We start from the raw sequence: 14,544 nt of genomic DNA on the forward strand, positions 1-14,544 counted from the left end.
CTTTACCAACACCTTGGTACTTCCTGCACTCTCTGGTGGGAAGGTCATGCTTTTTCCCAGCAGTACAGTTTGGCTGGTACCTGTATCCCTCAATATCACTACCGGCTTACTCGCCGCAGCCTGGGGAAATGTGGCCAACCTTCCTTCAGATACAAGATCCTTGTAACTCTCAGGGATTTGTTTAACCTCATCCGCACCCTCAAGAGTGCATCTGCAGGGATTCTCAGTTGCAGTCAGAGCTATAGCCTGGTCTAGTATGCTGTTTGACTAACTCCCGTTCTTTGCACAGTGATAAATCCCACTGGCTTTTCCCATAACCTTCAGCAATTGGCCTGGATGTGCCCCACCTTTTGGCAGTTAAAACACACAGGGTGCTTGGCCTCACTTTTCATCTCAGCACCACGCTTTCTGTCCTGAGGAGGGCCACCAGCATTTCCCTCTCTCCCTTGGATGCTCAGTTTCCTATTACTCTTTCCACCTCGATCCTTTCCAATTGGTTGGGGTGACTAGGGGAGGGTCTCTTCTGGAACAAAGGTTTGTGGATCAATGCATAATCATCAGTCAGTGTGGCTGCCTGCCTGGCACCAGACACCCTCTGTTCCTCTAGGTGTGTTCCTATTGGAAAGGGTATGGAGCCTTTAAACTCCTCCAGGTGATTACTTCACTGAAGTTTTTGTAAGGGGCTTCTGTTTTAAGTGCCCGCACCCACTGGTGAAAAGCAAGTTGCTTAAGCCTTTCAAATTCCAGGTCCGTCTGGTCAGGCCGTTTCCTGAGGCTATGGAATTTCTGAGAGTACGCCTCCGGCAATAACCGTTACACATTCAATAGAGCCTTTTGCACTGCCTCATGGTCATGGCATTTTCCTCAGGCAAAAGGGAGTAAATGTCTCAAGTTTTCCCTGAAAGCATACTCTGCAGTAATAAGGACCAATATTGGACTGGCCTCTATAACTGCTGTGCTAACCACTCAAAAGGGATAAAGAAGGCTTCCACCGTGGACAAAATTCTAATCCTAAGTGCCTCACAAAATCTTTTAACTGTTCAAGGGACAAAACTTTTAAATCCTCAGAAGTAACTTCCCCTAATTCTCCCAGAAAAGTACTGGAATCAAATGTGGACATTTCTATACTTTAGTAATACAGAATCAAGAAAGCCTTTTACAGTTTTAAAAATTGGTTTCAAAGGAACAATTTACTTTCCCCACTCTAATTCTTTCATTTCATCTGTGGAAACTATCCCAACACAGAGCTCCCAATTTGTTATGACAGGTCCCCAGGCGAAGTCCCCCAATTTGATATGATCCCAGACAAGATACCCCAAATTGTTAACTTCCCGAAAGGGATCCCAATTTTGTTATGCTCCTGGGTGAGATGGAATGAGTGAGCTTCCCTTATTTATTCAACCCCCTCAGTTGGTTGCAACAAGATTTAATTTAAAATTGATCCCTTTTCCCAGTCCAAATGTATTTATGTCTTAGAAGGAGCCAATTTAACCAGGCTTTCTTAAGTCAAAGAGTGAGTTTGTTAAGTTAATAAAACCCAAGAAAAAATAATAAAAACGCAACACACAAATACACAGATTGGAAATGAGGAGTTGAGTGCAAAATAGAAGTTAATAAAGATACATGATTCAGTCTTTGGCTTGTCCGTAAGTAGGTGGTGAAACATTGCGGCTGCTAAGTTGGGTGATTCTGGTCGAGCTGACTTTGGCAGCTGAGTAATTGGTTTGGAAACTCTTGGTTCTGCAGGTTAGCTGGAGGAGTTGTTCCATTTTCTTTTTGGCTGTGGCTTTGCTGACTTGTGATTTGCCTTCAGGACCAGAGAAAGACTTTTTTTTACCTGCAAGCTGCAAGGATGCCCAGTTGGTGTTCTGCAGCTGTGACCCTCATAGGACACACTAGCTCACCAGAATCAGCACACCACAGCTAACACACACACATCAGGTTTGCAGCTGGCTTTTTAACCCCTTCCCTTGTGTACTCCTGGAAGGGAAAAACAAACATGCCTTTTGTCCAGAATCTGCTTTCTTTCAACTCAGACTATTTCCACATTCTGAGATACAAGTCAAAAGGAGATGGTCTCTGTTGAGATGGTAATCTCTCTCCATTATCTCCGCAATCACGGGAGATTACAGTTCAGATTTTGCATTACAGCTCTTCCTTTGGATCTCAAGTAGGCCTTGACACCTTTTAGATGTGACATTCCAAGTCCTCTCTGGACTAGTCAGTCAAGTATAATCCACATTGGAATTTTCCAGAAAATGGTTACTTTATAGTCTCAGCCAGCTTTTGCTTCAATCTCCTTTTCAAAAAACACATATCTTCCTCAAAAAGTTCAATATTCCCATAAGTAATTCGGGCTGTTATCCGCTGTTATGACACAGGATATTCAGGGACAATGTTTATCCCTGTATAAAACTGCAGTTCTTGCTGAAGCTGAAGTTTGGTGTAGTCTGTGCCACAGACCAGCCTACAATCATGAGCAGCTTGAACCGGTGCTCATTTAAGCAAGGTTGAGGTCTGGCTGATAAACTAGCTGCAAATATCCAAGGTGAATTGTGCCATTACATAATAAAATCTGTACTGTCTTTCAAACGTAAGCCATTATATCATTCAACAAAGCAGGAAATCTCGTAATTTAGAAAAACAATCATCGAATTATCTAACGTTGATCAATAAGACAGACAGACACACAGCACAGCACAAACCAACCATAAGGGGAGGTGAGGCTGATCTGACAGCAGCTCTTGACAGTACAGCACTCCTTCAGTACTTTTACTGGAGTGTCAGCCTGGATATGGGCTCAAATCTCTCGGACTTACAACATTTTGCCTCAGAGGTGAAAGACCTACTGCTAAGCAAAAGCTTACACTAATACAGAGCGATAAAGATGACTAACATTCATGCAGTACTATTGCCTGTCGGTTGCTAGGAAACACAAACACTTAATTATACATGAATGAACAAGTTGCTAAGAGAGCATCAGCAGACTTTTTAACACATTCAAAACACCCATATCCCACACAAAAGGACAAAAGCACAAAGATCCCGCTCAACTAGCCCACTGGGAGCGGGTCAGGGGCGGGGGGGAGAGAACCAAGAGAGAGCCCAATGGAGATGAGGGGGGCAGGGATTAGGAGAGTGCCTGCCAAGGGTGGACTGAAAGAGAGCCCAATTGGGGGAGGGGGGTGCGCACTGAAAGAAAGCCCACTGGGAAGTGGGGAGGGAAGGGGGAGTAAGGGTGCTGAGTGCGACCCAGCTAAGGGAGGAGTGGGGGTGACCGAGCAACAGCCGATCGATGGAGGCCGAGGGAGCACAGCAAACCCCCTCAGCAACAAGTATTTAAAAAGTAACAATTTTGAGTGTTACTACTTTAAAAAAAAAGTCCATGAGGCACCTCTGGGAACATTATAAAAAAGTGGGAGCAGGAGTAGACCACAGGAGCTGTCAAGCCCGCTCCACCATTCAATATAGTCATGGCTGATCTTCAGCCCGAACTCTACTTGCCCACCCACTCTCCATACTCCTCGATTTCCTGGGAGATCAAACATCTGTCGATCTCAACCTTAAATAAATTCAAATATAGAACATCCACAGCCCTCTAGAATTCCAAAGATTCACAAGCTTTTGAGTGAAGAAACCTCTCATCTCAGTTCAAAATGATTCTCCCCTTATCCTGAGACTGTTTCCCCGTATTCTAGGTTCCCCAGTCAGGGCAAACCACTTCTCATTATCTATCCTGTCAAACCTCTTCAGCATTTTGCATGTTTAAATGAGATCACCCAAAGGAATGATTTTCTATCAGTGTTAACTTTTGAAATATTGATAAGCTGGCAAATATTCTCATGAGTGGGTTTCCGCAATGCCTTGGATGCACAAGCAGTTCATTGCTCTAGTTCTAATGGGTCATTTAAACTAGCCACATGATCACACTTGTGAATCACAGGCACATTTCTTTCTCCATGCTTTCCTGCAGCCTCCAATTGAGGTGTCAATTGTTTTGAGTTAGATGTATCATGTACTGGGCCTGTGAACATTGGGAAACAGAACGGCACTATTTACATTCATTTCATAAGATCCTTATAGCCAGGGTATGCACTAACGCATTGGTCTGGCTGCTCCCAAAGGTGAAAAGTCAATGGCTAAACTACTGGCTGGCCATCTAAAAAATGTGAACTACTGTGAAGAACTGCATCATTCCTTAGTCGAATATTACTTCTGTATTTGATTCTTGGTACAAGACACCAGAAGAACATTTGTACAAACAAATATATGGGTGAGTTGAAGGTTTACGGATGCTGTTTAGCTTATCTACCTAGGTTGACGTCATGGCTTCAAAGGTCTGAGATACAACAAGCAGTCCAGCCTTCCACTTGCCTGGATGAGTGCAGTTTCAACACACTCAAGAAACTCGACACTGTCCAGGACAAAGCAGCCTGCTTGTTCAGCATCCCATCCGCCACCTTCAACATTCACTCCCTCCACCACTGATACACTGTGGCAGCAGTGTGTACCGTCTACAAGATAAAGTGCAGCAACTCACCAAGGCTTCTTCGACTGTGCCTGCCAAGCCCGCTACCTCCGCCACCTAGAAGGACAAGGGCAGCAGATACATGGGAACACCACCACCTGGAAATTCTCCTCTAAGCCACTCACCTAACTTTCTCATTTTTTTTCTTTCACGGGATGTGTGCTTCGCTGGCTGGGCCAGCATTTATTGCCCATTCCTAGATGCCCTTGAAAAGGTGGTGGTGAGCTGCCTCCTTGAACTGCTGCAGTCCATGTGGTGTAGGTACACCTACAGTGGTGTTAGGAAGGAGTCCCAGGATTTTGACCCAGCGACAGTGAAGGAACTGCAATATATTTCCAAGTCAGGATGGTGAGTGACTTGGAAGGGAACTTCCAGGTGGTGGTGTTCCCATTTATCTGCTGCCCTTGTCCTTCCAGATGGTAGTGGTTGTGGGTTTGGAAGGTGCTGTTGAAGGAGCCTTGGTGAGTTCCTGCAGTGCATCGTATAGCTGGTACGCACTGCTGCCACTGTGCATTGGTGGTGGAGGGAGTGGATGTTTGTGGATATGGTGCCAGTCAAGCGGGCTGCTTTGTCCTGGATGGTGTCAAGCTTCTTGAGTGTTGGGGAGTTGCACTCATCCAGGGAAGTGGAGAGTATTCCATCACACTCCTAACTTGTACCTTGTAGATAGGCTTTGGGGAATCAGGAGGTGAGTTATTCGTTGCAGGATTCTTAGCCCCTGACTTGCTCTTGTAGTCATCAGTATTTATGTGGCTAGTCCAGTTCAATTTCTGGTGAATAGTAACTCCAAGAAGGTTGATAATGGGGAATTCAGTGATGGTAATGCCTTTGAATGTCAAGGGTCGATGGTTAGATTCTCTCTTGATGGAGATGGTCATGGCCTGGCACTTGTGTGGCACGAATGTTACTTGCCACTTGTCAGCCCAAGCCTGGATATTGTCCAGGACTTGTTGCATTTGGACATGGACTGCTTCAGTATCTGAGGAGTCACGAATGGTGCTGAACATTGTGCAATCATCAGCAAACATCCCCACTTCTGACCTTATGATAGAAGGAAGGTCATTGGTGAAGCTACTGAAGATGGTTGGGCTGAGGGCACTACACTGAGGAACTCCTGCAGTGAGGTCCTGGAGCTGAGATGACTGACCTCCAACAACAACTATCTTCCTTTGTGCTAGGTATATTCCAACCAGCGGAGAGCTTTCCCCTTGATTTCCCCCGACTCCAGTTTTGCTAGGGCTCCTTGATGCCACACTCAGTCAAATGCGGCCTTGATGTCCAAGGTAGTCACTCTCACCTCACCTCAGGAGTTCAGCGCCTTTGTCCATATTTGAACCAAGACTGTATTGAGGTCAGGAGCTGAGTGACCCTGGCGGTGCCCAAACTGGGCATCAGCAGTTTATTGCTAAGCAAGTTCCACTTGATAGCACTATTGATGACTTCTTCCATCACTTTACTGATGATCGAGAATAGAATGATGGGGCGGTAACTGGCCAAGTTGGATGTGTACTGCTTTTTGTTTACAGGACATACCTGGGCAATTTTCCACATTACCGGGTGGATGCCAGTGTTGTAGCTGTACTGGAACAGCTTGGCTAGGGGCGTGGCAAGTTCTGGAGCACAAGTCTTCAGTACTATTGCCAGAATATTGTCAGGGCCAAAGCTTTTGCAGTATTCAGTGCTTTCAGCTATTTCTTGACATCAAGTGAAGTGAACTGAATTGGCTGAAGGCTGGCATCTGTGATGCTGGGGACCTCCGGAGGCCAAGATGGATCATTCACTCGGTACTTCTGGCTGAAGATTGTAGCAAATGCTTCAGCTTTATCTTTTGCCCTGATGTGCTGGGTTCCCCAATCATTGAGATGGGGATATTTGTGGAACCTTCTGCTCCAGTGAGCTTGGATTGTGGGACCATTTAGCTCTGTCTATCACTTGCTGCTTATGCTGTTTGGCACACAAGTATCACAGAATCACAGTGCAGAAGAGGCCTTTCGGCCCATCGAGTCTGCACCGACACTTGAGAAACACCTGACCTACCTACCTAATCCCACTTACCAGCACTTGGCCCATAGCCTTGAATGTTATGACGTGCCAAGTGCCCATCCAGGTACTTTTTAAAGGATGTGAGGCCACCTGCCTCCACCACCCTCCCAGGCAGTGCATTACAGACCATCACCACCCTCTGGGTAAAAAATTTTTTCCTCACATCCCCCCTAAACCTCCTGCCCCTCATCTTTAACTTATGCCCCCTGTGACTGACCCTTCAACTAAGGGGAACAGTTCCCTATCCACCCTGTCCATGCCCCTCATAACCTTGTACACCTCGATCAGGTCGCCCCTCAGTCTTCCATGCTCCAACGAAAACAACCCAACTCTATCCAAACTCTCTTCGTAACTTCAATGTTTCATCCTAGGCAACACCCTGGTGAATCTCCTCTGCATCCCCTCCAGTGCAATCACATCCTTCCTATAATGTGGCAACCAGAACTGCACACACTACTCCAGCTGTGGCCTCACCAAGGTTCTATACAACTCTAACATGACCTCCCTACTTTTGTAATCTATGCCTCGATTGATAAAGACAAGTGTCCTATATGCCTTTTTCACCACCCCACTAACATGCCCCTCCATCTTCAGAGATCTATGGACACACACGCCAAGGTCTCTTTGTTCCTCAGAACTTCCTAGTGCCATGCCGTTCATTGAATACTTCCTTGTCAAATTACTCCTTCCAAATTGTATCACTTCACACTTTTCAGAGTTAGATTCCATCTGCCACTTATCTGCCCATTTGACCGTCCCGTCTATATCTTCCTGTAGCCCAAGACACTCAACCTCACTGTTAACTACCTGGCTAATCTTTGTGTCATCCGCAAACTTATTATCCTACCCCCCACATCGTCATCTATGTCATTTATATAAATGATAAATAATAGGGGTCCCAGCACAGATCCAGTCACTAATGCATCCTTCTGTCATCACCCTCTGCCTCCTACAACTAAGCCAATTTTGAATCCACCTTATCAAATTACCCTGTATCCCATGTGCATTTGCCTTCTTTATAAGTCTCCCATGTGGGACCTTGTCAAAGGCTTTGTTGAAATCCATATAAACTACACCAACTACACTGCCCTCATCTACACACCTGGTCACCTTCTCAAAAAAGTCAATCAAGTAGGCCTGTGTTGTTGCTTCACCAGGTTGACAACTAATTTTTAGGTATGCCCGGTGCTGTTCCTGGCATGCCCTCCTGCATTCTTCATTGAACCAGGGTTGATCCCCTGGCTTGGTGGTAATGATAGATTGAGGGGTATGCCGGGCCATGAGGTTACAGATTGTGTTCGAGTACATTTTCTGCGGCTACTCATGGCCCACAGTGCCAAATGAATGCCCAATCTTGAGATACTAGATCTGTTTGAAATCTATCCCATTTAGCATGGTGGTAGTGCCACACAACACGATGGAGGGTATCCTCAATGTGAAAGCGAGACTTCATCTCTAGAGTGACTGCGGTGGTCACTCCTACCGATACTGGATAAATGCATCTGCGGCAGGCAGGTTGGTGAGGATGAGGTCAAGTATATTTTTCTCTCTTGTTGGTTCCCTTGTTGGATCCTCGGTTGGACCTATACTGCCATTCCTTCACTATCACTGGGTCAAAATTTTGGAACTTCCTCCCTAACAACACTGTGGGTGTACCTACAACACATGGACTGCAGCAGTTCAAGAAGACGGCTCACTACCACCTTCTCAAGGGAAATTAGGAATGGGCAGTAAATGCAGGCCTTGCCAGAAACGCCCACATCCCATGAAAGAATAAATTAAAAAGATTGGCCTTTCCACAAACTAAAATGGAGCAACGACACAAACACTGCAAAAACTTTCAATCTTTTAATTTAATTGGTGGGTGGGCAGAAGAATGTCAGGAAAAACAGAATAGATTATATTAAGAAAAATGATCGTCATTTAACTGAGTTACATTTATCTGAATTAAGGATCTGGATCCAAGAGCTACAGCATTGTGGAATATGAATTTGTTAGTGAAGTTTGAACAGATTCCTGTGCAGTACTTTAAGCTAGCCTGCTGTAATAGCAGCCTTCCCCCATTAGAGGGTGTTGATTCACTTTCTAATTTGTTTATACAAGGCATGTTCAGTTCACCCTATATGAAACTGCAGCAGCCTGCATCCTGCAAAATGCTGTTCAAGAATTCCACATCATCTTCCCCCTCCCTCATTAATGTATTTATAATTCTTTCCGTCACTTCACATGGAGCATGAACTGCAGAGAATGCATCTATAAGGACAAACTGAAATCTCACATGTATAAGGCACTCACTTCTCAACACAGTAAGAATACCACAATGAAATAACAGAAACCTCAGTCCTGTTAATATCAGTATGGTAACGTTATAGCAAGATCAAAGCATCAACAACCTAAAGATAAAATGTACTTCTGGGTAGCAGTGGAGGTGAAATGTTTTGTGTGCGCACTCACTTCCTGTCCTACAACACTTCACAACACTTTTCTGACATAATTAAACACTTTTAATTTTAATTCTCAGTGAATCTTTCAAGGTTGCCCTCCAAGGACTGTGACCTCCCATTTCTGTCTCCAAAATAACAGAACTATTCTCCACAGTGCCACCCACCTTGTATCCTGTGCCTTGCCTGCTATTACCTAATGGCTGTCACTTTCCCATGTCAATCCCTTTCATAAACTGGTATCCCTCTTATACAAGCCTAAACTGATCTTGGATCCCTGCTCGAACTCAAGTCCATAAAGAATCCAATTTATTATCATACTGTGGAATGCTTATCAGAAATCAAATGAATATGATACAAAAATTGTAAATTTATATTTCCAGAATCCCTGACAAAAACCAGCTATAAACAATCCCACTGAGCAAAAATAGGATTTGCACACAGATACTTCAATTGCAACCCAGCACACCGCAAACAACCTGGAAATGAGGGAGGAAAGTTTAGATGTTTCAACAGCTGGATTTCACTGCACTTACTCTCCAAGTCTGAGATGATGAGGTTATCGTGGAGTTTGACTGTTCGATGTTGTTCCACTTCATCCTCTAGCTCAAAAATGGTCTCTTTCATGTCATTTATCTCAGTTTCTTTCTCTTCCAGTTCAGCTCGTTGTTTCTCCACATTCAGGTTAAGGTCGTCTATCTGTTTTTTGGCTTCTTCCTGGAAAATTTTGTATTCATCTTCAACCTGAAACATAGAGAATACAACAACTGAGAAAGTACCATGATTACATTCCAGGGGGTACATGCTGCAGTCAGTGGTTAATACAGGTGAAGTTTGGGAAGAGCACCGAGAAAGACAAGGATAGAAAAAGAGCCAAATAATTTAGGCATGAATCTTAAATAATTTAGCCTGAAAACTGGCAGAAGATCAGCGGGCACACAACATTTATCCCTCACCAATAACATAAACAGATGATCCAATCATTTATCTCATTACTATGGAAAACTGGCTTTTGATTTTCTAACATTACAATAGTGACTACATTTCAAAAGCACTTTAGGCCATCCCGGGGTTGTGAATAGCTCAGAATAAATGCAGGTCTTTTTCTTTTCTTTAACATCAGCAACTACTATATTATTCCTCATGTCCCTTCCTATTACGTAGATTAGTAATAAAAGAACTCAGAACAAAAGGAAACAACTATCCACGTTTGGAAAAAATAAATTTAGCCATCTTTTATCCCCTAGGCCTCCTTTTATCACTGTGGTTACAATCCTTTTTATACCATGAGTAAGATTTTGGGCTGCCTGGTCAGGTATAAATTGGTGTTACAGCTCAACTGTCGACTACAGAAAGCACCCAACATTGCTTTCCATCCAATCACATCGTCAGCTTTACCCCTGCACTCCTAGTGATCTACCCCCATCTCTTCACTTTTATTAGCATTTCCATTAGCATTCCCTCCAAAGAGCCACATACAATCCGTACAATGATAAATGGTTGGACAACTCTTTGGAGGCCTTCAGAAAGGTGGCGGCTCAGGTACAGACAAGGCACATTGCCACAAAGGGGTAAAGGATGGGAATCCAAAGCTAGAGCTCCCTGAATGACTAAAATACAGAGATTAAAATAAAACAGCAAAGGGATGTTTGTGATAAGTGGCAAGTTGATGATACATTTGAAAATCAAGCTGAATATAGAATGTACATAGATGAACTGAGAAAGGAAATAGGAGAATCAAAGAGAGCGTTTAAGAATAGGTTAGTGATCCTTTTATGTTGCCCACTGAAGTTTTTTAAAAATTAATTTATGGACTGTAAAAGGATATTTGAAGGAAGGGTGGGGCTGATTAGGAGCCAAAAAGAAAATGATCTTGTGGAGAGAGAGCATAGCTGAGGTACTGAATGAGTACTTCACATCTGTCTTCACAAAGGAGGACACTACTGCCAATGAAGCAACAATGGAGGAGGCTGTAGAGAAATTGGATAGAATAAAAATAAATAGGAGATGATTAAAATGTTGGCAGTCCTCAAAGTTACCCGGTCTAGATGGGATACATCCAAAGTTGTTAAGGAAAGCAAGGGTGAAAATTGTGGAGCCTCTGGTCACACTATGCCAATGCTCCTAAGATATGGCGATGGTGTCTGAGTACTGGAGGGTTGCAAATGTTACACCCCTATTTTAAAAAGGGGAGAAGGGGTAAATCCAGAAGTTACAGATTGGTCAGCCTAATGTCCATGGTGCAGAAACTTTCAGAGACAATAATCTGAGAAAATTAATTTCACTTGGTAAAAACCTGGATTAATCAGTGACAACCAGCAGAGAGTTGTTAAAGGTACATCATGTTTGACTAATTTGCTTGAGTACTTTGATGAAGTAACAGAGAGGGTTGAAGAGAATTGTGTGGTTGATGTGTATGTGGACTTTCATCAGCTCAGGTACAGACAAGTCACAAAAAGGGGTAAAGGATGGGAATCCAAATTATTAGTAAATGCCACATAGTAAACTTGCTAGCAAAATGGGCACCAACGGGATTAAAGGGACAGCATGGATACAAAATTGGCTAAGAGACAGAAAACAAGTGGTGGTGGTGAATGGTTGTTTTTCTAAGTTGGTAGGGTAAGTGTTCAGTGGTGTTCCCTGCATGTCAGGTTTCAGACCACTGCTCTGATACATATTAATAACCTGGACTTGAGTATGCAGGGCATAATTTCAAAGCCTGCAGATAAAATGGAACTTGGGGAAGTATAAACCATGAGGAGGGTAATAACAGACTTCAGGAGGACATAGACTGGTGAAATGGGCAGGCATGAAATTTAATGCAGGTGTACAATTTGGTAGGAAGAATGAGAGCCAATATGAACTAAAAGGTACAATTTTAAAGGGAGTACAAGAACAAATAAACCTGGGTTGTATATACACAAATCTTTGAAGGTAACAGGATAAGCTAAGAAGCCTGTTAAAAGAGCATATGGCTTCCTTGGCTGTATGAACAGAGGTAAAGAGAACGAAAGCAAGGAAGTTCATCAGAATGTTGTCAAGGTTCCAAGTGTTGGATTGTAAGGAGAGATGGCATACTTTGTATTTAAAACTCAATAATTGATATAGTTCACACACCAGCAAACATTTGTAGGAATCTGTTTTGGCGATTCCCTTATAAAAGTGATGTTTGTTCATTACTTCAACAACTCATCATACCTTAGCAAGGGTATCCTGTAGTTGGTTTGCATCATTGCGAGTATGGGCCAGTTCTTCCTGGAGGTTATTGTATAAGGCCTCAATTTTCTCTTTGTCCAGTCGTGTAGTCTCCAACAGTTCTTGTAAATCTGACTTGTCACCTGCGTTGTGGAAAGCATACAAGTCTGCAACCTTCTGTTTCTCATGTTCTAACAGAGCCTTGAATCTGTTCAGCTCAATCTGATCATTTGCAATAGTTGCTTTATATTCTTCCAATGCCCCAGCAAGGGCTGTTTTGGCTTTTTGTTCAGACTCCATGATCCGTTCCATTTGGTGGTTACGCTCTTTGAGAGCACCTATCAATTCCTGCGCATCCTTGTTGTCTTGCTCTGCCATTTTCAGGGTGTTGCTTAAATGTTGCTGTACTCCAAGAAGTTGCTCACGTTCAAAACGTGCATTTTCAGCAAGGTCCATATACCTCTGCTCTAGTTCCATGTAGCGGCCACTTTTTACATCTTCATCTAAAACATAAGAAATGTGGTGCTCATCCAGCAAGGAGCGAAAATACTCATTCTGTCGACTGAAGTGCTCCAACTTATCACTTTGCTGACACAAGGAGTCCATCAGAATGACTTTTTCCTCCCCTAACCTTTCATTTTCAGAATTCAACTCCTGTGTTATCTGCTGAAGATCTGCAAGTTCCTGAAGGGTAGCTTGGAGCTCCTCTGCTGTGCTATGCTGATTTTCTTCCATTTGGTGAATGCGTTCTGTTAAACAAGCCACCGACACCTCACTTACATTCCCACTGCTCCCCTTCCTCGAGCGCTCCCTACTCGGTGCGCCTTCAGATTCAGAAGACGATGATGGAGCATCCAATGCATCATCACTGGAAGTAAGCGGTTGGTAGACTTCACTGGATTCACTGTCCAAGTTGTCCAGAGAATTGCTGCGATTGTCAGTTAATGTGTTCTCATCCTGGCTCAGGAGATCTTCCATAGACCCAGGTGCTGATCCCTCCACTGAGGAAGTTAAGGTGCCTCCATCACTTTGGTTGCCAGCAGCTACCTCAGGGCTTGAGGACTGAAAGCCAAACAGCTTCTCTGCAGTGTCTAACTTTTGCTCCAAAGAGAAGCCAAGAGCATTTAATCGATCTTTTAGCATTCGATTCTCATTTTTCAGCTGATTCAGCTCATCCCGGATTGTACTGTTCTGCTCTTCCAACTGGAGAAGACTTGACTCCACATCTCTAGGCTGATGGGGTACAACACCTTCTTTTACTTCAATCTTCTCTTCTCCCTCTCCTTCCAACAAGTCATTGCTCAGTCCCAGCTGGGCACGCATGTCTCGAAGTTCATTTCTAAGGAGCAGGATCTCCATGTCTTTATTTTTAGCTAAAGCAAGGAGATCTTTTACCTTTGCTTCTAGAGCAGTTTTATCACTGATCTGCCCATCAGATTTAGACTTACTCATTCGAGTTTCAGACTCTGCTGCTATCCGGCTGCGTGAGCGTTTAGCAGCATCATTCCCTCCCTGGCTGCTGGAGGATAACTTTTTATTTGTGCTCTGCCGTGGCCGATCACGGATTTTCTCTCTGTTCCAACTGATTTCTTTATTTCCTGCAGCTGCATTTCGTTTGGCTGTGGCATTCGTACCTAGGTGACAAAAGTAAAAGAAACTTAGCATATCCACAGAGGACATTACAAAAAACATAAATACCTTATCTATTAGACTTAGATATTTTTCTTATACCCAGTTAGATAATTGTGAAAAAACAGCTGGCGTCCCTCTCAAAAATAAAACTATATGATAACATTTTAATTTCCAGTCTCCAATAAAGGACAAACATCTCTAGAACTTGAGACATACACAGCCATCACACAATAAAATCTACAGTTGCTCAGCACAGCACTGGAAACAGTAACTTTTGGTGTCCAACAAAGAAGAGCAACGCAACTTGCTGAAATGAAGCCGACTTCTTGAAATAGTTTGAATAATTTGGAATGGATACAGCACCTCCTGAGGAATGAGTGAGCTTGCCTTTAAGTAGCACCTTTCACACCTTTGAGACACTCTGATGCTCTTCATAACCAATGATTACTTTTGAAGTGTCGTCATTGTTATTGCATGAACAGCCAATTTGTGCATAGCTAGGACCAACAACAGCAATCAGATAATCCATCGAATATGTCCTTGAATCTTTTATCGTCATCCGAACAGGCAGACATGCCTCAGTGTTAAGACCCACGTAAAAGATGGTGCTGGCAACAGTGTAGCACTCTCTCGGTACTAGAATAAAAACAGAAAATGCTGAAAAAACTCATCTGTGGAGAGAGATATGGAGTTAAATGTTTTGGG

At 43.5% G+C, this 14,544-nt stretch overlaps 1 protein-coding gene across 11 annotated transcripts in view; it reads right to left on the minus strand.

Annotated features, from left to right (window-relative positions):
* Nucleotides 1–14,544, minus strand: part of specc1la (sperm antigen with calponin homology and coiled-coil domains 1-like a) — a 388,745-nt gene that overhangs the window by 243,900 nt on the left and 130,301 nt on the right. For all 11 annotated transcript variants that reach the window (XM_041202169.1, XM_041202167.1, XM_041202168.1 and 8 more), the window contains 2 exons: nt 12,211–13,841; nt 9,549–9,756 (listed from right to left, as the gene is read on the minus strand). In XM_041202169.1, coding sequence (XP_041058103.1) covers nt 9,549–9,756; nt 12,211–13,841 — 1,839 coding nt within the window. The remainder of the gene's footprint in view (nt 1–9,548; nt 9,757–12,210; nt 13,842–14,544) is intronic.

The sequence above is a fragment of the Carcharodon carcharias genome, chromosome 13 (assembly GCF_017639515.1).
Source record: "Carcharodon carcharias isolate sCarCar2 chromosome 13, sCarCar2.pri, whole genome shotgun sequence".
Lineage (NCBI taxonomy): Eukaryota > Metazoa > Chordata > Chondrichthyes > Lamniformes > Lamnidae > Carcharodon > Carcharodon carcharias.